We start from the raw sequence: 27,311 nt of genomic DNA, 5'->3' as shown, positions 1-27,311 counted from the left end.
TAGAAGATTCAAGCTTCTCTACTATGGAAACCACCTGGACAACTGAGAGCCTACACAGAAACACTACTGCAAAATGTTTTTAAAAAAAACAAACAAATTGATATTGGATTGGATCTAATCGAAATAATTGATTCTGAATCTTAAGAATCAGAATCAATACCCAGCCCTACTGTGCAGTGGTTGGTGGTAGTAATGTTTGCATTTTTTTTATACTTTTCCTTAAATTTGGCTCAACTGTGTAGCTACAAATGACTGTTGTGTTTCACAGAAAAGTGTGTGTGGGTCACCCCAGTCTGAGGTCCAGTGCGCTCTGGAGAAGGTTTTCATCCAGGATGTCTCTGTACATTGCTGCATTCATCTTTCCCTCAATCCTGACTAGTCTCACAGTTCCTGCTGCTGAAAAACATCCCCACAGCATGATGCTGCACCACCATGCTTCACTGTAGGGATGGTGCCTGGTTTCCTCCAAACATGACCAGGGACCTGGGAGTCTTTTACCACTTGCTGAACTACTGCACAAAGTTCTATCTGCCCTGTTGCCCATGACAGTCAACCAATTAGCCCTTTTGAGATATCCCATAATCCCTTGCAGACCAGTCAAGAGACTAACCCTAACCCACTGCAGTCTAAACAACATAGAGAAACCACATGACAACTATTGCAAATGAACATTATCCTACTAAAATGTAATTTTTTTTATGCTTTTCATCACGTTAATAACAGACTGCTGCATGAGACCCTGAAAACTTGCTAAAACAATTATTCCAAATAATCTGCGTCTGCTACGTTTAACCTGCGTGGAACTTCATAAACGCAAACCAAATTTAAGACATTTTATATATATTACTCTGGAACAAAGAGGACAAACAGTGCTTCTCAGTGTAACTGACATCTGGCAGAACGGCGGGTGACCTCTCTGAACTTTTGTGGGATTTGAAACCTCATTAGGGCAAATAGGATATTTTTGACCTATGACATCTAATGGCAACTAAAAAAAAAAAAAGGAAAAAACAAACAGACAAAAAAAAAAAAAAACATACAAAAAACCAGGGGCTTTTTTTGAATTAGATCTATTCTGGACTCCATTTTGCATCTATTCTGGACCCCACTTTTTAGTCTGCACCTTGTTCATTTAGACTTTGTTTTATCCTCTCTGTTATTGTTACTTTGTCCTAATCAGTGGGTCACCCCCTCTGAGTCTGGTCTGCTTGAGGTTTCTTCCTCATCAACATCAAAGGAAGTTTTTTCTTTCCACTGTCTCCTGTTATCATACTTTGGGAGTGGGGGCTGGTACGGGTCGACCTTACCCATGTGAGGCACCTTCAGGCAACGTTGATGTGATTTGGCGCTACATAAATAAAACAAATAGAACTGAGTGAGGTCAGTGTGTGTGAATGGGTGAATGTCTGCATCACTGTGAAGTATTTTGTACAGTACAGAACCTACAATTCTGTGTGAGAGTTCTGCCACTTATACCATCTCAGGTTGGAACCCGGGTCCTCGGCCTGCACAATGCCCGTCTCAAGTTGGGACCCAGCTTCTCTGCCCCACACTGATGCCCGTCTCAGGTTTGGACCCAGGTCCTCGGCCCCACACTGATACCCGTCTCAGGTTGGGACCCAGGTCCTCGGCCCCACACTGATACCCGTCTCAGGTTGGGACCCAGGTCCTCGGCCCCACACTGATACCCGTCTCAGGTTGGGGCCCGGGTCCTCGGCCCACACGATACCGTCCTCTGGGGACAAATGCTCAGTGATCCTTTTTAAACCTAACTGGGTTTTACGTTGAAGTTTACTCGGGTAAAGTTAAACAGCTGATTTACTCACATTCTTCAAGCAAACTCAGCAGGTTGAGTTTTACTATGTGGTTAGTATTTTGCCTCGTTATTAGGTTTGGGCTGTTTAGTGTTTCAGCAGATCAGATATGCAGAGTTTTAACTGGTTGAGGATCAGTAGATTATCATGTTAGCAGTTTATCATTGTACCTTCTTGCATTTTTTTTTCCTTTTGGAGCAGATTAGCCTGCAGATTTTGAGCTGGTACTTTGTTAACTGACCGTGTCTCTGACGGTCTCTTGTAGGTGTCCCATGGAACTTCAGTTTTAATGTGAAGTTTTACCCCCCAAACCCCACCCAGCTGTCCGAGGACATCACCAGGTAGGCTGACTCACCCATCATTCACAGTGTTGGTTAACGTAGGTAGATGGTTGTGTGATCGAGCCAGTTTGAGGGACTGGGTGGGTTCACCTGGACAAGCTGTTCTTCAGTCTCTGATGCTCCTTATTTTTTTCTCAATGCTGATGGTCGTAACCGGGTTTTCCTGAGGGATCACGTACTGTTGGTCTCCACTTATAGTCCTCCTCTGTGCCTCTGAGAAGAGCAGCAGTTGGGATTAAATTTCCTCAGCTGTCTCAGACTGAAGAGGTGCTGGCACGTGGTCCAATACACCCAGCCGAGGTCTTCAGGAATGTGGACACCAAGGACTGTGGTTGTTGGGATCTTGTAGGACAGAGAATCTCCACACATTTAAGCATAGATCCTAATCTCCTGAGTGGGTGGCATGCAGAACTTCATGGCCTCAGAGGAAGAACTTGTTAGACCCACCAATCCAGAACAGGATCACCAGGACAGGCTCCTCTGCTTCTTAGCTGACACCTTGTCCTTGTCTCCATCTCTTTCTGCAGGTACCTTTTGTGTCTCCAGCTCAGACAGGACATCGTCTCTGGCCGCCTTCCATGTTCATTTGCCACTCACACCATCCTCGGTTCCTACACCGTCCAGTCAGAGCTCGGGGACTACGATCCTGGTACTGGACGCTTCATCTATATGCCTCTGTTTCTCTGTAGGTTTCAAATGTCCCATCAGGTTCTATCACACCTGTTTTTCAGATGAGTGTGGTCCAGATTACGTCTCTGAGCTCAGTTTTGCTCCAAACCAGATGAAGGAAATGGAGGAGAAGATCATGGAGCTGCACAAAACCTACAGGTGCCACCATGTTCACAGTGACGTCCGTCCCCAAGTCATCAAACAGCAAAATAACACGTGTCCACATGTGCAGGGGTATGACACCAGCAGAGGCCGAAATGCACTTTCTGGAAAATGTAAAGAAGCTTTCCATGTATGGCGTGGACCTCCATCATGCTAAGGTATTAGCATTAAGCTAAGTGATGTGCAGTGCTGGGCACAGTTCCGCTAAACTTTGAAAACCATCAGCAGACCAAATAACGTCTGCTAAATTTAGTTCCGATAACTTTTAGACCACTAACATATTTTTGCAGCCATAGTGAATAAAGCTTAACAGTTAAACATGTTTATAAAGGCTGAAATCATAGATTTTAGGGCCTGCCTGTTGCATGTTTTGTAGCAGACAGACAGACAACTGTGAGAGGCAGAGCAGAACCCTCTGCCGACAGAGGAGAAAGGAAGAGGAAAGAGAGAGAGAAAAAAAGAAAGAAAAAATGTCTGCAAGTTTGTAAGGTGTGAAAATTAATGTTTTGTTTTGTTTTGGGTTTTTTTGGTGTTGTTTTTTGCTGCCCTTCCTTTCTCTCTGGTCACCAGGTCTGTTTTGCTGAGAGAAGACTGATCTGAGACAGAAGCACTGGAGTCAATAGCAAAAGTTATCAGATTAGCTTTTAGCTGTAATTTCTGCTAAATTCTTTAGGGGTTTATGGGTTTAGGTTTATAAAAGTTAACTTTTCAGTTAGCGGATTAGCGGTTATCGAAGCTAACTTTTTGGTTAGCTGTGCCCACCACTGGTGATGTGGTGACTGGAGACGTTCTCCACATCTGCTGCTCGCACCCACGAACATCAGTATCATAAATAATACTTCATTCTTCTTATTTCAAAATAAACTACAACTAACAAACCAAATTCAGTCCAAATCTTCAGTCAAAAGTCATGTTTCATGGTGCACCTGGTCAGGCTCCGTCTGGCCATGAAAACACACCTTCAGGTAGTGGTGGGCACAGTTCTGCTAATCCACTAATCCTCTAACTACCACTGTTGCAGAAATAAACTATTTCATACGGAGTCTTACAGCTGTGCACGTTGTAGCAACTTAGTCACTCATCTGTCGCAAATCATGTTGCGGTGTGTGTGTGTGTGTGTGTGTGTGTGTGTGTGTGTGTGTGTGTGTGTGTGTGTGTGTGTGTGTGTGTGTGTGTGTGTGTGTGTGCGCACATATGCGTTCAGTCTCCTCCCACCTGATTCCACTCACTGTGTGTTCTGACAGGCCTGAGCTTTAATATGATATTAGGTTATTGCAAGGGAACGCAAAAACTATTGTGAAGGGAACACAATAATATTGTGAAGGAATGCAATAATCTGGGCCAAAAAAATTAACCACCATGTCCCCAGGTGGCTCCGTACAAATGCCTTAATTTACAAATAAAAAAAATGGCATATTTTACAAAAGCACATTTTATATATGTAAACACCCAACACACACGTCACATTAAGGTGTTGGTTTTTACATTGAATGAATGAGTCAACCAATCACTGTTAGCGGAGGCACATTTTACCCATAATCCCTTTGACATCTGTCTGTGTTTGTTACAAAACTTCAGAATTAGTGTATTATTTAACATTAAAAGATATGTAGAATTGACATTAATGGAATTATTCTATCGGTATTAATTTTATTTTTAAATCCAAACCATAAGTCAGCACTGCTTTATTTTCCAAGACCTCTGCCTCACAGCGACGCTGTTCCTGAATAGAGAGTTGAGCTGCAAGCTACATAGTAAACAGGAGCTTCCAGCAGGGGGCAGGGCGCTCAAAGACAGAAGTGCTGACTCATTGTTTGGGTCTGTTATCACCTTTGATGCTACCAGAAGCGATCGTGGTGTTAAAATCAGCTTGTTAGTAGTTGCAAGTGTATTGGAAGCAATACTGAAAGTTATCAGTTAGCTGTCGCTTCCGATAATTTATAAAAGATAACTTTTCAATTAGCTGATTATCTGTTATCAAAGCTAACTTTTTGGTTAGCTGTGCACACCACTGTCTGCAGGTTGAGTTTCTGATGGTTTGTAGTGTCTGCCAAATGCCCAAAATAGTGCGTATTGTCCATTTCACACATTTTCATTTGCATATGATTGTTTGTCTGAGAAAAATGTCTCCATGAAGACCAGGTGGACACACAGTGTGTGAACACACTCAGCTAGCTATTACAACAACCAATTCAGATCCATTTATTGAGTGTATATCACGCCAAATCACAACAAAGTTGCCTCAAGGTGTTTAAGACAAGTAAGGTCTAACCTTTGTAACCCCCAGAGTAACAGTGGTATGAAAAACTCCCTCTGATAATTTGAGGAAGAAAAATCAAGCAGACCAGACTCAAAGGGGCCATGATACAGACACAAATTACAAAAAGAATATACAGCAAATTTTGGGCGTCCATGCTGGTGCAAAGAACAGGGGGCCTGCAGAAGAAGACAGCCACTCCGACCTCTGGATGGAGCTGCACCTCAAACAGAGAGAAAAAACAGAATCAGGCATCAGAAAGAACAAATACAGTATAATTTGTCAGCATTAAACAACAAGAAAAACAGAAGAAATACTAAGGTGATCACCGGCCACTAGCCCTAAGCTTCACTAAAAGACCCAAAATTTAGATAAAGTTGAGGCTGAGGCATGCTGCGCCAGTATGCTAGCCATATGAAAGGGAAAATAAGTGCATAGGGAGATCATTCCACAGAACAGGGGCACGATAAGAGAAAGCTCTGTGACCCGCAGACTTCTTATTCACCTTAGGGACACAAAGTAGTCCTGCACACTGACAACGTAAAGCCCGGGCCGGTACATAAGGTTTAATTAGGTCAGCTCGGAAAAGAGGTGCCAGTCCATGAACAATTTTATAGTCTAGTAGCAGAACTTTAAAATCCGATCTCACTGGGACAGGAAGCCAGTGAAGAGACACCAAAATGGGTTTAATGTGGTCGAACTTTCTGCTTTGTGTCAAAAGTCTGGCTGCAGCATTTTGAACCAACTGGAGACCCCTAATGCTGGACTGTGGTAAACCAGAAAATAGAACATTGCAGTAGTCCAATCTAGAAGAGATAAATGCATGGATCAGGGTCTCAGCATCAGCCATAGACAGGATGGGACGAATCTTCACTACATTTCACAGGTGGAAGAAAGCAGTCCTAGTAATATCGCTGATGTGGAGGTCAAAGGACAATGTAGGATCAAAAATTACCCCAAGGTTCCTCACTTTGTCAGTGTGATGTGTGACACATGAGCCTAGGCTGAGCGTTAACTGGTCAAATTGATGCCGATGTCTCACTGGACCAAGAACCATCATTTCAGTCTTATCAGAGTTTAAAAGTGGGAAGTTACTAGACATCCAACTTCTCACTGATACAAGGCAATCTTCTAAGGATTTTATGTGAATGAGATTACCAGCAGTTATCGGCATGTATAACTGAGTATCATCAGCATAGCAGTGAAAGGTAATCCCAAAACACCGCAATATGTGCCCAAGGGGTGCTATATAAAGGTAGCAGGGGGGCTAAGACGGACCCTTGTGGAACCCCAAATTTCATGTCACTAAGGTTAGAGGTAGTGTTACTGTACAAAACACAATGAGAACGACTGGTCAAGTATGACATCAACCATGCAAGGGCACTCCCAGTAATCCCAAAATGATTTTCCAGCCTATCAAGTAGAATAAAACCCCTGGCAATAATTATGGAATCACCGGCCTCAGAGGATGTTCATTCAGTTGTTTAATTTTGTAGAAAAATTGCCTCTCTACTTTTAAGATTAGGCTTAAAACTTTCCTTTTTGCTAAAGCTTATAGTTAGGGCTGGATCAGGTGACCCTGAACCATCCCTTAGTTATGCTGCTATAGACGTAGACTGCTGGGGGGTTCCCATGATGCACTGTTTCTTTCTCTTTTTGCTCTGTATGCACCACTCTGCATTTAATCATTAGTGATCGATCTCTGCTCCCCTCCACAGCATGTCTTTTTCCTGGTTCTCTCCCTCAGCCCCAACCAGTCCCAGCAGAAGACTGCCCCTCCCTGAGCCTGGTTCTGCTGGAGGTTTCTTCCTGTTAAAAGGGAGTTTTTCCTTCTCACTGTAGCCAAGTGCTTGCTCACAGGGGGTCGTTTTGACCGTTGGGGTTTTACATAATTATTGTATGGCCTTGCCTTACAATATAAAGCGCCTTGGGGCAACTGTTTGTTGTGATTTGGCGCTATATAAAAAAATTGATTGATTGATTGATTGATTTTAAATGGCAACTTTCTGGCTTTAAGAAACACTATAAGAAATCAGGAAAAAAAATTGTGGCAGTCAGTAATGGTTACTTTTTTAGACCAAGCAGAGGGAAAAAAATATGGACTCACTCAATTCTGAGGAATAAATTATGGAATCACCCTGTAAATTTTCATCCCCAAAACTAACACCTGCATCAAATCAGATCTGCTCGTTAGTCTGCATCTAAAAAGGAGTGAACACACCTTGGAGAGTTGTTGCACCAAGTGGACTGACATGAATCATGGCTCCAACACGAGAGATGTCAGTTGAAACAAAGGAGAGGATTATCAAACTCTTAAAAGAGGGTAAATCATCACGCAATGTTGCAAAAGATGTTGGTTGTTCACAGTCAGCTGTGTCTAAACTCTGGACCAAATACAAACAACATGGGAAGGTTGTTAAAGGCAAACATACTGGTAGACCAAGGAAGACATGAAAGCGTCAAGACAGAAAACTTAAAGCAATATGTCTCAAAAATCGAAAATGCACAACAAAACAAATGAGGAACGAATGGGAGGAAATGGGAGGAAACTGGAGTCAACGTCTGTGACCGAACTGTAAGAAACCGCCTAAAGGAAATGGGATTTACATACAGAAAAGCTAAACAAAAGCCTTCATTAACACCTAAACAGAAGAAAACAAGGTTACAATGGGCTAAGGAAAAGCAATCGTGGACTGTGGATGACTGGATGAAAGTCATATTCAGTGATGAATCTCGAATCTGCATTGGGCAAGGTGAAGATGCTGGAACTTTTGTTTGGTGCCGTTCCATTCCAATGAGATTTATAAAGATGACTGCCTGAAGAGAACATGTAAATTTCCACAGTCATTGATGATATGGGGCTGCATGTCAGGTAAAGGCACTGGGGAGATGGCTGTCATTACATCATCAATAAATGCACAAGTTTACGTTGATATTTTGGACACTTTTCTTATCCCATCAATTGAAAGGATGTTTGGGGATGATGAAATCATTTTTCAAGATGATAATGCATCTTGCCATAGAGCAAAAACTGTGAAAACATTCCTTGCAAAAAGACACATAGGGTTAATGTCATGGCCTGCAAATAGTCCGGATCTTAATCCAATTGAAAATCTTTGGTAGAAGTTGAAGAAAATGGTCCATGACAAGACTCCAACCTGCAAAGCTGATCTGGCAACAGCAGTCAGAGAAAGTTGGAGCCAGATTGATGAAGAGTACTGTTTGTCACTCATTAAGTCCATGCCTCAGAGACTGCAAGCTGTTAGAAAAGCCAGAGGTGGTGCAACAAAATACTAGTGATGTGTTGGAGCGTTCTTTTGTTTTTCATGATTTCATAATTTTTTCCTCAGAATTGAGTGAGTCCATATTTTTTTTCCTCTGCTTGGTCTAAAAAAGTAACCGTTACTGACTGCCACAATTTTTTTTTTCTTGATTTCTTATAGTGTTTCTTAAAGCCAGAAAGTTGCCATTTGAAATGACTTTAGTTTTGTGTCATGTCTGTGATCTGCTTTTTTTCTACAAAATTAAACAACTGAATGAACATCCTCCGAGGCCGGTGATTCCATAATTTTTGCCAGGGGTTGTATGATGATCCACTGTATCAAATGCAGCACTGAGATCTAACAGCAACAGAACTGTAGTGATTGCAAGCAGAAGATCATTCACCACTTTAGTGAGAGCCGTCTCTGTGGAATGATATTTTCTAAAAGCAGACTGCAGTGGCTCAAAAAGATTATTCTCAGTAAGGTGGTCCACAAGCTGCTGTGAAATCACCATCACATTCCTTATTCCACTCTGCATCATACTTTATGTCACACTTTGGATCACACACTGTGTAATGTGGGTGTTTTCTGGTACCAGACCATGAAAGTTGGCGATTATATTGTAGCATCAGGAAGAAAATGTGTTTTAGGATATTTGAAATTATCACTTGTGGATAATTTTACCTCAGATAATGGGGGCACCACCTATGACTTAATGATATTATAACAAGGTTGTAATATCTAGGATTTTAGGGTCAGTCAATAGGAAATCTTAAAATCAGTCTCTAATCTTCAGTAGTAAGTTCTACATGTCAAGTCCGACCCTCTCTGTAAAACCATATAAAATCACAGACAACTTCACACGTTTAAAACATTTATTTAACTCAGTCAGGAGTTAAATAACAGTACATATCACAGTAAGACAATTTGATGATGTTGAATTTCACTGAGCAATTATTATATGACGTTCAGATAATTTGGTTTAGTTGTGGGAATTTAAGAATGATTTCGTCCTAATCGTCAGGGAATTTACTTTTGTATTTATTAACGTGAGATAGTTAGTGACAGTGAATAGGATTAAAATAAAGCCACTCTGTTTTTATCTGATACCGTAGCTTGGTCTTACTTGGATGCTGTGCAGATCGGTCTCCGTAGGTCAGGGGCTGGGAATCATCTCTTTTCAGTCAATGATCCATCCGTCACACAGCTGCTTCAGGGACCTTGACAAAGAGACTCTGCCGGTCACCCCACCCAGTTTCGTTGGTTACAGGGGACACTTTCCATTGTTAGGCTGTGACTTGCGGCTGCAGTTCAAATCGCTGTTGACGTCTCAGCTGACCTGGATGTTTTTATTTCTACAGTGCTTGTAGTCTGGGATCGTCAGAATAAAGGCTTGAGTGTCTTTATTTTTCTATTCGCCAAAACAAAAATTTGTCTTTCGTCGTCTTTGGAAGCCAAATCAAATCACAAAACTTGATACAAAAATAGCTGACTTTGTGAGAAAAATGTTTGCGAGATGAATTTGGAGTTCAAGAAGAAAAAAGGTTTTAATTTGAAAAATTGCAAAAGGAAGTTAAATGCGCCTGTGTGTTTAACTTTACATAAGTTGAGCAAAAGTTATTTGTAGAAAAAGGAAAAAGTAATTTCTTGTTGGCGCGCACAAACAAGAAATATGTTTACACAGCACCTGGTTGCAGACAAGCGGTCATAAAAATAATTTTGGATGGTTAGGCAGCGTCTCGAGACCCAAGGAGAGAGAGCGTAAGAGTAAGGCTGAATCTCAGTTCTACCCCTCGGCCCTTCCTCTTACCTCTTTCCCTCCATTTTGCACGGGCACGAGAGACAGAGGGGTGTCTCAATTCTCTTTTTGGAGCGAGGCGGAGGGGTAGGCGGAGGGCTTCAAACCCCTTCAAGCGGAGTGATTCTGGATGCACACTCCGTTTGCACAATTGTAAGTGGCTTTCATGACAAATTACGCCGTTTAGAAAGTTATAACTTGCCAAAAAACTTTACAGGCAGTTGCCTATAACTGCAACATGTATGCTGCTGGATGCATGTTGCGTCGTTCTGAAGAATATTGTAACTTTGCTCATGTGCTGAGGCATTATAATGCACATACACACCAACGCTATAAGACACTTTTAATTGTGACAAAGGATAAGCATGTAAATTTGTATGTTCATAAATCTTTGGATAATAGCGCCCCCTGCTGTTGGATTTCAAGGTCTGTAACACGTGTGTGTATTTAGTAAACAAACAGGGAGCCCTGAACACACTCGACTCCTAATAAGAAAATGAGGCAGAAAATGAGGAGAAGTTGGAAAATATCTACACACACATGTACATGTGTAACACACAACCTGACGTCCTGACAGACTGATATTATTTGTCAAGGACATTTCTACAGGAAATAGAGCTGGATGCAAAAAATGGGAGAATTTGAAAAAGAAATATCAGGTTAACAGAACTAGATGCAGCCCAGAATATACATACAGGTGCCGGTCATATAATTAGAATATCAAGAAAAAGTGGATTTATTTCAGTAATTCCATTCAAAAAGTGAAACTTGTATAATGTGTACATTCATTCCACACAGACTGATATATTTCAAGTGTTTATTTATTTTAATTACTAATTAATGAATTAATTATTAATCAATTAATGATTAATCAGTTAACAATATTAATTATTACTATTATTAATGACTAATTATTATAAGTATGACTAACATTAATTAATTACTAATTAATTCATTATTAATACTATTAATTATTATTCTAAATTACAAATTAATTATTAATACCACAAAATTCTCCACCATGATTGCAATGTGTCGAAGAAATCTGTGACTTCTTCTACGAGGTCTGTTAGAAAACTATCCGACCTTTTATTTTTTTCAAAAACTATATGGATTTGAATCATGTGCGCTTCTATCAGACAAGCTTGAACCTTCGTGCGCATGCGTGAGTTTTTTCACGCCTGTCGGTTGCGTCATTCGCCTGTGGGCAGGCTTTGAGTGAGCAGTGGTCCACCCCCCCTCGTCGGATTTTTATTGTTTAGGAATGGCCGAGCGACTGCCGCTTTATTCCATGAAAATATTTTCAGAAACTCTGCCAGACAGCCAGATGGAAACCATTTGGAAGATTCAGATGGCTTTCGGTGAAGATTCTATCGGTATCACACGGATTAAGGACCATTAAAACTGGATTTAAAACGGCCCACGGCGGCAGAGGGTGCACCGCGCCCCGAGCGGCCATCGACAGGCTGGAATGAGCAGATCACTTCCAAATTTAAGGCTCTGTTGATGCAGGACGTCGTGTGACTAGCAGAGAAGTTTCAGAAGAGGTCGGGATCAGCACTTTATCGGCACATTCCACTGTTAAAGGAGATTTTGTAATGAAAGACGTGCGGACAGATTCGCGCATCGGGACGCAGCTGCTCATGGCGCGGGACAAACAACACCTCCATGTTGGAAACCATTCGTAAGCTTCAGACGGCTTTCGGTGGCTTTTCAGTCGAGTGAGTATCCGAGAAATTGTTTAACAGCTGGGCATGTTCCAACTTGTCCTGTGAGACTTCTAACACGGAGGTGTTGTTTGTCCAGCGCCATGAGCGGCTGCGTCCCGACGCGCGAATCCCTCCACACGTCTTTCATTACAAAATCTCCTTTAACAGTGGAATGTGCTGATAAAGTGCTGATCCCGACCTCTTCTGAAACCTCTCTGCTAGTCACACGACGTCCTGCATCAACAGAGCCTTAAATTTGGAAGTGATCTGCTCGTTCCAGCCTGTCGATGGCTGCTCGGGGCGCGGTGCGCCCTCCGCTGCCGTGGGCCATTTTAAATCCAGTTTTAATGGTCCTTAATCCGTGTGATACCTTTAGAATCTTCACCGAAAGCCATCTGAATCTTCCAGATGGTTTCCATCTGGCTGTCTGGCAGAGTTTCTGAAAAAATTTTCATTGAACAAAGTGGCAGTCGCTCCGCCATTCCTAAACAATAAAAATCCGACGAGGGGGGTGGACCAGTGCTCACTCAAAGCCTGCCCACAGGCGAATGACGCAACTGACAGGTGTGAAAAAACACATGCGCACGAAGGTTCAAGCTTGTCTGATGCAAGCGCACATGATTCAAATCCATATAGTTTTTGAAAAAAATAAAAAGGTTGGATACTTTTCTCACAAACCTCATATTTCTCTGCATTTACACAGAAATGCGAGAAAATTAAAAGAGCAAACAGGCTACTGCAAAAAGTTTCCCTTCGGTTGCCACGTTGACAAACAGTGAAGACGGCAATTTGCGACGGGCAGGTTTTTTCTCCCCTAAGGCAGAGGGGTGTCTCAATTCATAAGGCTAGAGGCATACCCCTTGTTCTTGCCCCTTGTTTTAAAATGGTAGGCATAGGGGTAGGGCCAAGGGGAAGGGGAAGGGGTACAAAAGAGAACTGAGATTGGGCCAATGGGTGCATAAGAGAAAAAAGGAGCAAGAACAAGAGCGAAGAGCAAGAGAGCGATTTCCCAGGGGCGCATGCTTTTAAAGGGTTAAATGCTCCACCCCCAAGAATTCTGGGTACTGTAGTTTTCTTCTTCCTTCCTTTGTCTAATTTTATAATAAATCAGCATCTGTTATTCTTAAAATTCCCGCTTACAAACCAAGCAAGTCCTGTATTGCAAAACTCTAGTAAACAATGTCCTTAGAACTATCACACACACGATTATATATGAAAAAAGCACATTGGCTAAACTTTCTACAATCTATGATCAGAGCCAAAATACCAGATACGAGGTCTGTTATAAAAGTATCCGACCTGTAGTGTGTGGGCCGCCAGAAGAGGAGGTACTGCTGGCCCACCACCAGTGGGCGCCCTGCCTGAAGTGCAGGCTTCAGGCACGAGAGGGCGCTGCCGCCATGGACACAGCCGGGGGTGACAGCTGTCACTCATTACCTCTTGACAGCTGTCACCCATCTACTCAACGTCCTCTCACTCCATAAAGACCAGACATTATCTCCACCTCGTTGCCGAGATATCATACTTCATTGGAGGTAATATCCTCAGCCATTTGTGATTGCAATATTTGTATATTGTGAGTGTTTGCAGGAGTACTGGTATCTCCGTCGGTGAAAGCTGAGAGAGCGCTGAAGGCACTCCTTTCCCCTGAGGAATCTACAGTACTCTGCAGTTATTGAGTGAGAGGTGGAGGTGGCATTCCCACCGCTGTGGTTACTGGGTGTACACACACCCACACTTGACTGTCTTTGTTCTTGCCAGCAGTACCAGATCCGACAGTCGGGACGGTGATCACCTGGGAATTCGGGACTTGGCGGCTCCAGTATTCACCAGGTTCTGTGGCGGCAGAAATCGTGTGGTTCCGGCTCTTCTCAGGACAGACGTCTTCTATCCTCGAGCCTGCCCACACGTCACCTTTGTGGATTGACTGTAATTATATTCTGAGATTATCTGTATGTTCGTTGTGCACATTTCACAACATTAAATTGTTACCTTTTGGCTCATCTATTGGCCGTTCATTTGCGCCCCCTGTTGTGGGTCCGTGTCACTACACTTTCACAACACGACCCACAGAGTTCAATTTGGAAATGATCTGGTCATTTCAGTGTATTGATGGCCGACCGGAGCGCGGCTCGCTCTCCACCGTTGTGCAGACGTCTTTAAACTGGTTGTACCGCTCCTTAATCTGTGTGATGCCCAGAGGATCGTCACCGAAAGCCGTCTTAATAATCCGAATGGTTTCCACCTGGCTGTCGCCCAGTTTCTGGCAAAATTTGATGCAGTCGCACTGCTCCAGTCGTTCCGCCATTTCCTTGCAAAGAAAAAACGACAAGAGACAACACCCAAAGGCTGCTTACAAGCAAATGATGCAATCAACAGGCGTGAAAAAATTCACGCATGCGCACGAAGGTTCAAGGTTGGCTCATGCAAGCACACGTGATTCAAATCCATCAGGTTTTGAAAAAAATTAAAAGGTCGGATACTTTTCTAACAGACCTCGTATATCAATTTCATGTGTGAGGTTAAACAGTCACGTTTGTTTCCTTTTCCTCTTTTTATCTTCTGGTTACAACAGCAAAGTACGCTTTTTAAAGGTGGATAAACTTTATAATACTGTACAAGTTAGATACCTGCCCTTCCCCAATTTGTCCAACAGGGGTCACTCTTGGTTCACAGAGTGGAAGGGACTGGGATTTGGATTTCATTGTAAAATATTATATTTGTCAATTCTTCATCGATTTGAACCAGACAAACTGCAGTGTGATTTCCACATTGATGGCAGTTCATCTGTGGTATGATTTTACTTGAATCTTGTTGTAAAGACATAGTTTTTAGACTTTGGAAAAGTAGGTCTTTCTGGGGTCTGTGTTTTTTAAATGAGAAAGGAGTTGGCAACATCTAGTTTCGGTGCTGATAAGGAGATTCACAGCTCCGTGAGGAATGCACTTTAGAGAACCTTAAAGCCTGTTAGTGGTGGGGGTTGATGACAATTGGCCATCCTGTGCAATGGTCAGGAAAGCCTCTTTTTGGCAACTTGATATTTCCCATCCGATTGGCCACTTGGATTTTCTAAAGGTGGTCAGGTAGAGGTCAATTAAAGAATCACACAGGGGTCAAAATTTAAAGATGCGCCAAGCATATTGAAAACTACACCACATTATTTTCCTGATCATAAAGATTCCAAAAAGGTATAGTTTGGACAATATGTGACTGAATGTTCTGGAGTTATGAGGTAAAAACAGCAAGAATGGTGACAAAGGTCAGTTTCAGTTTGTACAGGGGTCAAAAGTTAAAGTTAAGTTAAAGTGATATATTATTGGTTAATAGGGGTTTTAAATGGAATGGTTTGCAGCATGTGTCATGCTTAGTTCATGTACAGGTGTAGCACCTGGCCTCGATTCGCCCTAATTAATGCTGTCTCAACAAAAACCTGAGTTTTGAACTGCCGACAAAGACTGTGCTCACTCTCAGTTGAGAAATTCCTAAGTCATCTGGTGATCTTCAGATAAGCTTGGAGACATCCCCCCATGGGCCAACACTGTGCTTCGCAGCAAAAGCAGAACTGTAACTCAAAGTTCTTCAAAGGGAACCCTTGCCTGGTTAACGTTTGAATTTTCAGTCACTATGAATTACATGACATTATAATGTCAACTTTATAATACTCTATAACGCGGCCTCAACTTTACCTAAATTCTGGCTCTTTTAGTGAAGTTTAGGGTTAGTGGCCGGCGATCACCTTAGTAATTCTCTGTTTTTCTTGTTGTTTAATGCTGACAAATTATACAGTATTTTTTTGTCTTTCTGATGCCTGATTCTGTTTTTTTTTTCTCTGTTTAAGGTGCACTTCACTGAATATATAGAAGGTGCACTTCATTATGTAGCACATGCAACACTTAAAAAATAGTTCTATTTCAGAATTTACTGATATTTATTTAAAGAAGTGTTTCATAAATGTTAAAAAAAAAATTCATATACAAGGTCTGTTAGAAAAGTATCGGACCTTTTTATTTTTTGCAAAAACCATATGGGTTTGAATCACGTGTGATTGCATCAGACAAGCTTGAACCTTCGTGTGCATGCGTGAGTTTTTTCACGCCTGTCGGTTGCGTCATTCGCCTGTGAGCAGGCTTTGTGTGAGCAGTGGTCCACCCCTCTCATAGGATTTTTATTGCGAATAAATGTCTGAATGATTTGGAGCTTTGCTGCATCAATTTTTTTCCAGAAACTGTGAGAGACCTCCAGGTGGACACCGTTCGGAAAATTAATATGGCTTTCAGGGACGATTTTGTGGGGATTACACAGATTAAGGAGTGTTACTGCCGCTTTAAGGACGGCACACAACTACTGAGAGCACGCCGCGCTCCCAGAGCCGATCGACAGGCTCACACCCCGTTGAAACAACCAGATCATTTCCAACGTGAAGGCTTTGTTGATCCGGGACATCGTCTGACTTCCACAAAAATGGCAGGAGACGTGGACATCAAGACTTTTTCGGCACATTCCACCGTTACAGGAGTTTTTTTCATGGAAAGAGAAGTGGAGGGATGTGCCACGGAGCCGCTCATGGCGCGGGACAAAAGCACCTCCGTGTTGGTCTCAGAGGACGGCTTTCGGTGGCTTTTCAGTCATGTGACTATCCGAGAAATTGTAGATGAGCCTGGACATGCCAGAACATGTCCTGTGAGGCTTCATCACGGCGTTGCTTTGCGCCATGCGGCTCCACCGCGACGCGCGGAATTCCTCTGCACGTCTGTCTCAATGTGCCGAAAAAGTGCAGATGTCCATGTCTTCCGCAATTCCTGTGGAAGTCAGACGATGTCCCGGATCAACACAGCGTCCAGTGTGGAAATGAACGGCACATTCCACTGTTACAGGAGTTTTTGTCATGGAAAGAGGAGCGGAGGAATTCCGTGCGTTGCGGCGGAGCCGCATGGCGCAAAGCAACACCGTGATGAAGCCCCACAGGACATGTCCAGCTTATGCACAATTTCTCGGATATTCACATGACTGAAAAGCAACCGGAAGCCGTCTGAAAGCCATCCTGTGAGACCAACACGGAGGTGGTTTTGTCCCGCGCCATGAGCGGCACGGTCGCGCATCCCTCCGCTTCTCTTTCCATGAAAAAAACTCCTGTAACAGTGGAATGTGCCGAAAAAGTCTTGATGTCCACATCTCCTGCCATTTTTGTGGAAGTCAGACGACGTCCCGGATCAACAAAGCCTTCACGTTGGAAATGATCTGGTTGTTTCAGCGGGGTTTCAGCCTGTTGATCGGCGCTCGGAGCGCGGCGCGCTCTCAGACGCTGTGGGCGGTCTTTAAACCGGCTGGATCACTCCTTAATCTGTGTAATCCCCATAAAATTGTCCCTGAAAGCCATATTAATTTTTCGAATGGTGTCCACCTGGAGGTCTCGCACAGTTTCTGGAAAAATTTGATGCAGCAAAGCTCCAAATCATTCAGACATTTATTCGCAATAAAAATCCGATGAGAGGGGTGGACCAGTGCTCACTCAAAGCCTGCTCACAGGCGAATGACGCAACCGACAGGCATGAAAAAACTCACGCATGCGCACGAAGGTTCAAGCTTGGCTGATGCAATCACACGTGATTCAAATCCATATGGTTTTTGAAAAAAAAATAAAAAGGTCAGATACTTTTCTAACAGACCTCGTATTTGCAGTTTAGTTGAATAATAAATTGAATTTTGTCTCTTATTTGTTTTTGTCTATAAGCACATGCAATATCAATATCAGTGCTCAGATGACAGTAGCTTCTGGGAAAGGTGCAAGATGCCAAGCACTAAGGATACATGCTATCCAGTCACAGCAGATGAAACTTTTTTACTACTGAGCAAACATCGTTAGACTTTTTTAGGTTCAATGAGTCCACGGCGTGTAGATGTTATGGCGTCAGTGACCCCATGGCCTTGGCGGAGGTTTGCACTCTCTGAGTGCTTCTAGTTTGTACTGGTTTTTACCGAAATTGTAGCAACTTTAACTTTTGACCCCTGTACAAACCGAAACTGACCTTTGTCACCATTCTTGTCACAGATTGTCCAAACTATACATTTAGGATTTTCTGTGATCAGACAAATAATGTGGTGCAGCTTTCAATATGCTTGGAGCATCTTTAAATTTTGACCCCTGTGTAATTGTTCACTTGACCCCTACTTGGCTGCCTATTGAAAATTCAAGTGGCCAGTTGGTTTTTGATGTCAGTGATGTCTGAGGAGTATTTGTGCTGCTCTTTGTCATCTGCTGCACTGATGCTCTCGGACTTGACCCACTTGATTCAACCCTGAAACACAAGAAGCTGCTACCCTAACCCTAACCCTTGTCACTTCACACTGAATTGTTATTTTGTCATTTAGAAGCTTTTAAAATGGTGTCATTCCTACAGAACCAAGAGAGGGGAGTGAACAAGTTCAATCCATTTTCCTAAGTGAAGTCCTGGGATGAGCAGAAGTCAAATGAGAAGCGGTTCCTGAGTCAAACTCCCCAGAGAGTGAAATCAGGGTGTCCACGTGTCCAACAGTAACCATATCATCGTTTAAAACTGGGCCGAGAGCACCATGTGTCTGTCCGTAATCTGAAATCCAGAATCCACTGGAAAGCTTCCAAGTGTGTTTCTGTAAAATGAGGCTGTGAGACTGTTGCTGCCGTCTGACGGATGTTTGTCGTATTTATGGACAAAGTCATGATGACGACCATAAACGGTTTGGAATGATTTGAGGAATAGCCTCGTTTACCTCATCTCAGATCCTCTTTGAATATATCTGTGATATTCAGAACAGACTTGATCATATCTAATGATCTGGATGTTGAACAGCTGAACTGATATTTTTTAAAGGTGTCCTCGTTCTGCTTCTCTAACAAACTGAGTACAAAGAGAACCTACAGCTCCGAACACGTTAACGTGCACCAGAGTGTGTGTTTGTATGATTATTTGTTTGATTGTATGATAGTTTGTTTGGTTGTTCGATTGTTTGTTTGTTTGATGGATGGATAGATACTTTATTAATCCCGGTCTGTTGCTCCCATTCACACAAATAAAACACACACATTAAAAGTGCATATAAAAGTAACAATAAATAATACAACACAATAAAATTCAAGTAAAAAAGTAGAAGGAGTTTAAGGCCCTACATGGGACATTTCCGGCTCCACCACCTTCTCCACAGTCCAGACCCAGTACACCCACAGAGCCCATTTCAGCCATTTCAGCCGGAGAATGTCTTTTTTCTTAGAACTGCTCCCCCAACACACAACACCATAAAAAAGGACACTGGACATAATGGACTGAAAAAACATGTCCAGAAGGTTTGGACATCCTGCTCTGCCCCTTCTTGTACACAGCATCCATGTTGGTTGTTCAGCTCAGCCTGATGTCCAGCTGCAGGTACTTGTAGGTGGAGATCACCTCCACCTCCGATCCCTCAGTAATGATGGGCTGCAGAGAGGTTGGCCTCCGTTGGAAATCAAGCACCACCTCCTTTCTCTTGGTGGTGTTCAGCAAGAACTTATTCTGCTGACCCCGCCTCTCAAAATCCTCCACCAAGCCCCTGTACTCCCCCTCCTCACCCTCCCTAATACAGGCCACAATTGCAGTGTCATCAGGGAACTTCTGCATGTGGCATGGACCTGAGTTGAACTGAAAATCAGCAGTATAGAGGCTGAAGAGAAGGGGCGAGAGTACCGTGCCCTGAGGAGCTCCAGTGCTGCAGATCAATGTGGAGGACCTACAGCCTCCAGCACGAACAAACTGTGACCCGTTGGTCAAATAGTCCGAAATCCAGCGCACAAGGTGAGCGTCCACAGTTTCTCCTGCAGGAAGGTCGGATGGATTTTAGTAAAAGCACCAGAGAAGTCAAAGAACAACATCCTCACAATGCACCCCCCCCCATCCAAGTACGTAAGTGCACGGTGTAGGAGATAGAGAACTGCATCCACAACACCCACCTGCTCCTGGTAGGCAAATTGGACGGGGTCCCTCCCCATCTGTACCTGAGGTCGTACCAGCTGCAGGACCAGTCGCTCCAGTGTTTTCATCACGTGCGAAGTGAGCACGACTGGCCTGTAGTCATTGTTTGTTTGTTTGTTTGATTGTATCATTGTTTGTTTGATTGATTGTATGTATGATTGGTTGTTTTTTGATTGTTTGTTTCATTGATTGTATGGTTGCTTGTTTGATTATTTGTTTTTTGATTGATTGTTTGTATGATTGTTTGTTTCATTGATTGTATGATTGCTTGTTTGTTTGATTGTTTAATTGATTGTATGGTTGTTTGTTTGTTTGCTTGTTTGTATGATTGCTTGTTTGATTGTTTAATTGATTATTTGTTTGTTTGTATGTATGATTGTTTGATTAATTGTATGGTTGTTTGTTTGATTATTTGTTTTTGATTGTGTGTATGATTGTTTGTTTCATTGATTGTATGATTGCTTGTTTGTTTGTTTGTATGTATGATTGTTTGTTTCATTGATTGTATGGTTGTTTGTTTGTATGTAATGATTGTTTGTTTGTTTCATTGATTGTATGGTTGTTTGTTTGTTTGTATGTAATTGTTTGTTTCATTGATTGTATGGTTGTTTGTTTGTTTGTATGTATGTAATGATTGTTTGTTTAATTGATTATATGATTGTTTCATTGATTGTATGGTTGTTTGTTTGTATGTAATGATTGTTTCATTGATTGTATGATTGTTTGTTTGATGGTATGTAATGATTGTTTGTTTCATTGATTGTATGATTGTTTGTTTGATGGTATGTAATGATTGTTTGTTTCATTGATTGTATGGTTGTTTGTTTGATGGTATGTAATGATTGTTTGTTTGTTTGTATGTATGTAATGATTGATTGTATGGTTGTTTGTTTGTTTGTATGTAATGATTTTTTGTTTCATTGATTGTATGGTTGTTTGTTTGTATGTAATGATTGTTTGTTTCATTGATTGTATGGTTGTTTGTATGTATGTAATGATTGTTTGTTTCATTGATTGTATGATTGTTTCATTGATTGTATGGTTGTTTGTTTGTTTGTATGTAATGATTGTTTGTTTGTATGTAATGATTGTTTGTTTCATTGATTGTATGGTTGTTTGTTTGTTTGTATGTAATGATTGTATGTTTCATTGATTGTATGGTTGTTTGTTTGTATGTAATGATTGTTTGTTTCATTGATTGTATGGTTGTTTGTTTGTATGTAATGATTGTTTGTTTCATTGATTGTATGGTTGTTTGTTTGTATGTAATGATTGTTTGTTTCATTGATTGTATGGTTGTTTGTTTGATTGTATGATTGTTTGATTGTTTGTATGTAATGATTGTTTGTTTCATTGATTGTATGGTTGTTTGTTTGTTTGTATGTAATGATTGTTTGATTGTATGATTGTATGGTTGTTTGTTTGATTGTATGGTTGTTTGTTTGTTTCATTGATTGTATGGTTGTTTGTTTGTTTGTATGTATGTAATGATTGTTTCATTGATTGTATGGTTGTTTGTTTGTTTGTATGTAATGATTGTTTGTTTCATTGATTGTATGGTTGTTTGTTTGTTTGTATGTAATGATTGTATGTTTCATTGATTGTATGGTTGTTTGTTTGTATGTAATGATTGTTTGTTTCATTGATTGTATGGTTGTTTGTTTGTATGTAATGATTGTTTGTTTCATTGATTGTATGGTTGTTTGTTTGATTGTATGATTGTTTGATTGTTTGTATGTAATGATTGTTTGTTTCATTGATTGTATGGTTGTTTGTTTGTTTGTATGTAATGATTGTTTGTTTCATTGATTGTATGGTTGTTTGTTTGATTGTATGGTTGTTTGTTTGTTTCATTGATTGTATGGTTGTTTGTTTGATTGTATGGTTGTTTGTTTGTTTCATTGATTGTATGGTTGTTTGTTTGTTTGTATGTAATGATTGTTTGTTTCATTGATTGTATGGTTGTTTGTTTGATTGTATGGTTGTTTGTTTGTTTCATTGATTGTATGGTTGTTTGTTTGTTTGTTTGTATGTAATGATTGTTTGTTTCATTGATTGTATGGTTGTTTGTTTGTTTGTTTGTATGTAATGATTGTTTGTTTCATTGATTGTATGGTTGTTTGTTTGTTTGTATGTAATGATTGTATGTTTCATTGATTGTATGGTTGTTTGTTTGTATGTAATGATTGTTTGTTTCATTGATTGTATGGTTGTTTGTTTGTATGTAATGATTGTTTGTTTCATTGATTGTATGGTTGTTTGTTTGATTGTATGATTGTTTGATTGTTTGTATGTAATGATTGTTTGTTTCATTGATTGTATGGTTGTTTGTTTGTTTGTATGTAATGATTGTTTGTTTCATTGATTGTATGGTTGTTTGTTTGATTGTATGGTTGTTTGTTTGTTTCATTGATTGTATGGTTGTTTGTTTGTTTGTATGTATGTAATGATTGTTTCATTGATTGTATGGTTGTTTGTTTGTTTGTTTGTATGTAATGATTGTTTGTTTCATTGATTGTATGGTTGTTTGTTTGTTTGATTGATTGTTTGTTTGTTTGTCCTGTGTACATCCTGTAGTCCAGGTTGTGGTCTCGATCAGAACCTGAGTTTGGCGTATTTTGTGTCTGGTTGTTTTTAGATGGTAGGAAGCCGCTTTGATTGCTTGTCTTCAGCTCGGACTGAGGTAAGACGTGTCCTCTGTTGCTCTGTCCTCTGTCTTTGTGTCTTTGTCCTCTGTCCGACCACAATCCACAGCAAACCGCTTCGGAATCTCAGAACCCAGGGCTTCCCAGGAGAACTACAGAGTCAGTCCAACACATTTTAATGAGCAGGACAGACTGTCCCTGTGGCTTCAGAACAAAAGTAACTGGACAGCGATGTCCTTCACCGCTTCCTGTCCATGCGTGTTATTCCCTCACCTTGTGATTGACAGGTCAGCAGATAAAAGTCCAGACTTGATTTCATGTCTGATAATTGTTTATTAAAACCTGTAAAGACTGAGACAGGGTACGGAAAAAACTGAGTTCACCGAGGACGAACGTGAGGGAAGCCATCAAAATACACATACAACTCTGCACACCTGTCAATCACCTGTCAATCCGTGAAACAAGAGCTGCAAACAGATGTTTGCACTTCCCTCCGTTTTTACTCATTTAAACAAATAATTTGACATCAAACACAGGCAGCCTGAGGAATCCAAAAAACACCTTTTAAATCATCACAGAATTTGTTTTCTGTCCAGTTCTGCATACAGCTGCAGTCAGTCCAACAAGATCAATCAAATCATCAGTTAACTAGAACTGGTTCAGGACAAAGATGAGACTGAAATCCTGAAGAAAAAAAACATTTACGTTTGGCTCAACTTTGTGTACTCAGGATGCCTTTGTCTGGTGTCGTCTGGAAGTGTTGGTCCCGAGTCCAACACGAGCCTGATCCCACAGCCCGGTCCAGTCTGACTGTACCGGCCAAAGACTTGGTCTGATCAAGACCGGCGGACTGTGGCCTCGCTCTGTGCTCACATGTTTTCTAAATGATTAACTCCTTTGTCAAAGTCTCTCCTGAACCAGTTTAGTGACTCCTGAACCAATGGGTGCTTGTGCAGGACTCAGAGGGTGTGACCATCATGCTGGGCGTGTGCAGCAGTGGGCTGCTGGTCTACAGAGACAGACTGAGGATCAACAGGTTCTCCTGGCCCAAGATCCTGAAGATCTCCTACAAGAGGAACAACTTCTACATCAAGATCGGCCCTGGAGAGGTGAAACACCGCGAACACCACGTATGGGATGGCTTCAGGCGCATCATGTGACCGTGTCTCTGTGTCTCCAGTTTGATCAGTTTGAGTCGATTATTGGATTCAAGCTGCAGAATCACCGAGCAGCAAAAAGACTGTGGAAGGTTTGTGTGGAACATCACTCCTTCTTCAGGTGAGCATCACATCAACCACAACGCCAACAAATACACAACATCTCCAAACACCATGGTAAAGGCTCCGTCACACTTAGTAGGAATGAGCAGGATTCAAGCAGAAACAGCTGGAAGGGGAAAACAATCCAATATTTGAGCCACATTCGGGAGGGACAGATATTCCAACAGCTGTGTAAGAATGCTGTTCGAATAACCGGAATGTGGCCCGAACCCGCCTCAAATGATTCTTGCACATTCCATGTGCATCAACTCTCAAATGCCGGTCAGATGCAGACGGAACACAGTAAGAATATCCAGAATGCCACAAGAATGCAGTAGGAATATGCAGAATACATCCCAAATGCCTTATGGCTGCAGTCCAAATGCTGGCTGGATAAAACCCGACATCCGGTCAGAAGGAGCCTCGAATGCTGTACGAATGGACTCAACTCAACTCAAACTTTATTTAAAACCACAGTGGTCATCCAAAGTACTGTACAATATGTACAATATACAAAATGTGCACTGGATTACGCCCAATGATAAGTAAATAAATAAGTTAAAAATAGCAATAAAATTGCAGCAGGCGATAAGAAGAATATATAATAAAAAATACAACAGAAATAGCCAGAATGGACCTCAAGAGCAGTCAGAATGCCCCCAGAATGGATGCAGTATATGGTCCAAACGTGTAACAACCCAAAGAGAATGCATCCTGAATAATAATGTACCCCAAATGTGACACAGATATCCAAAGTGTACCAAGAATGCTGGCGGAATGGTCCCCGCCAGGGTATAAAAGGCCATTCAATGTAGTCTACTCACATTTGGTGTGTAGGTGTGGTCAGTATGGAGTATAGTAAAACCATTCAATTAGATTTGCAATATGTCACTAAGTACGGGTAAATTTCCTTCTCAAATGAAAATTGCCAAAGTAATTCCTCTGTTTAAAACTGGTGACAAACACACATTTTCTAATTATAGACCTATATCACTCCTGCCACAATTTTCCAAAATTTTGGAAAAAATATTTGCTAAAAGATTAAATGATTATTTACTGAAGTATAACATAATTTGTGAAGAACAATATGGATTCAGAAGGTCTCGAACTACATCACAGGCTTTGATGGACTTTGTGGAAAGTATAGCAACTGCAGTTGACAATAAACAATATACAATAGGTGTTTTTTTGATTTACAGAAAGTGTTTGACACAATTAACCATGGAATACTATTAATTAAACTGCAGAAATATGGAATGAGAGGTCTGGCATATGAATGGATAACTAGTTATTTACAAGGCAGATTTCAGTATGTTCAATTCAATAATACAAATTCTGAACTCAGGGAAGTCACATGTGGGGTGCCGCAGGGCTCAGTGCTGGGTCCTTGTTGTTTATAATCTATATAAATGATATAAGTTGGGTGTCGAGTTCACTGAGATGTGTCCTTTTTGCGGATGATACAACTGTGTTCTGTAGCGGTGAAAATCTTGAACAGCTTCTGGACATAGTGGAGAAAGAACTGGAAAAATTTAAGGTTTGGTTTGATGCTAATAAGTTGTCACTCAACCTTGGGAAAACCAAATGTATTATATTTGGAAATAAACAGGCACCCAAATGTAAAAATGTAACTATAAACAATAAGGAAATTGAGTTAGTAAGAGAGAATAAATTTTTAGGTGTTATAATTGATAATAAACTTAGCTGGAAACCACATATAAGGCGCCCGGGGACCAGCTCTAGATGTACATCCCTGCTTTAGGTCACAGCAGGGCTGAGCAAACCATGACCGACCCAAAGACAAACAACACACACGTAACAGACATAAGCCGGCCTGGTACATAAACACATATAAAAAAGCACACACAAGGTAAGGAAGACAAAAAAAACCCTCAAGGTCACTGCCTTCGAGAAGCCACAACAATGAGGAAAAACTCTTATCAGCACAGAGAACAGTAATCAATCAATCAAATTTTTTCTTATATAGCGCCAAATCACAACAAACAGTTGCCCCAAGGCGCTCCATATTGCAAGGCAAGGCCATACAATAATTATGAAAACCCCAACGGTCAAAACGACCCCCTATGAGCAAGCACTTGGCCACAGTGGGAAGGAAAAACTCCCTTTTAACAGGAAGAAACCTTCAGCAGAACCAGGCTCAGGGAGGGGCAGTCTTCTGCTGGGACTGGTTGGGGCTGAGGGAAAGAACCAGGAAAAAGACATGCTGTGGAGGGGAGCAGAGATCAATCACTAATGATTAAATGCAGAGTGATGCATACGGAGCAAAAAGAGAAAGAAACAGTGCATCATGGGAACCCCCCCACAGTCTACGTCTAAAGCAACATAACCAAGGGATGGTCCAGGGTCACCCGATCCAGCCCTAACTATAAGCCTTAGCGAAAAGGAAAGTTTTAAGCCTAATCTTAAAAGTAGAGAGGGTATCTGTCTCCCTGATCTGAATGGGAGCTGGTTCCACAGGAGAGGAGCCTGAAAGCTGAAGGCTCTGCCTCCCATTCTACTCTTACAAACCCTAGGAACTACAAGTAAGCCTGCAGTCTGAGAGTGAAGCGCTCTATTGGGGTGATATGGTACTACGAGGTCCCTAAGATAAGATGGGACCTGATTATTCAAAACCTTATAAGTAAGAAGAAGAATTTTAAATTCTATTCTAGAATTAACAGGAAGCCAATGAAGAGAGGCCAATATGGGTGAGATATGCTCTCTCCTTCTAGTCCCCGTTAGTACTCTAGCTGCAGCATTTTGAATTAACTGAAGGCTTTTCAGGGAACTTTAGGACAACCTGATAATAATGAATTACAATAGTCCAGCCTAGAGGAAATAAATGCATGAATTAGTTTTTCAGCATCACTCTGAGACAAGACCTTTCTGATTTTAGAGATATTGCGTAAATGCAAAAAGGCAGTCCTACATATTTGTTTAATATGCGCTTTGAATGACATATCCTGATCAAAATGACTCCAAGATTTCTCACAGTATTACTAGAGATCAGGGAAATGCCATCCAGAGTAACGATCTGGTTAGACACCATGTTTCTAAGATTTGTGGGGCCAAGTACAATAACTTCAGTTTTATCTGAGTTTAAAAGCAGGAAATTAGAGGTCATCCATGTCTTTATGTCTGTAAGACAATCCTGCAGTTTAGCTAATTGGTGTGTGTCCTCTGGCTTCATGGATAGATAAAGCTGGGTATCATCTGCGTAACAATGAAAATTTAAGCAATACGTCTAATAATACTGCCTAAGGGAAGCATGTATAAAGTGAATAAAATTGGTCCTAGCACAGAACCTTGTGGAACTCCATAATTAACTTTAGTCTGTGAAGAAGATTCCCCATTTACATGAACAAACTGTAATCTATTAGACAAATATGATTCAAACCACCGCAGCGCAGTGCCT

At 41.3% G+C, this 27,311-nt stretch overlaps 1 protein-coding gene across 1 annotated transcript in view; it reads left to right on the top strand.

The window, feature by feature from the left end:
• The first annotated feature begins 1,555 nt into the window (after positions 1-1,555).
• LOC117506153 (band 4.1-like protein 3) overlaps positions 1,556-27,311 on the top strand; it is a 34,058-nt gene continuing 8,302 nt past the window's right edge. Inside the window, exons 1-8 of the mRNA XM_034165655.1 lie at positions 1,556-1,568; positions 2,080-2,155; positions 2,683-2,804; positions 2,887-2,983; positions 3,057-3,144; positions 22,631-22,675; positions 23,594-23,746; positions 23,818-23,915. Of these exons, the coding sequence (XP_034021546.1) occupies positions 1,556-1,568; positions 2,080-2,155; positions 2,683-2,804; positions 2,887-2,983; positions 3,057-3,144; positions 22,631-22,675; positions 23,594-23,746; positions 23,818-23,915 (692 nt within the window). The remainder of the gene's footprint in view (positions 1,569-2,079; positions 2,156-2,682; positions 2,805-2,886; positions 2,984-3,056; positions 3,145-22,630; positions 22,676-23,593; positions 23,747-23,817; positions 23,916-27,311) is intronic.

This window comes from Thalassophryne amazonica, unplaced genomic scaffold (genome assembly GCF_902500255.1).
Source record: "Thalassophryne amazonica unplaced genomic scaffold, fThaAma1.1, whole genome shotgun sequence".
In the NCBI taxonomy this organism is placed as follows: domain Eukaryota; kingdom Metazoa; phylum Chordata; class Actinopteri; order Batrachoidiformes; family Batrachoididae; genus Thalassophryne; species Thalassophryne amazonica.
This window is presented reverse-complemented; position numbering and strand designations above follow the sequence as displayed.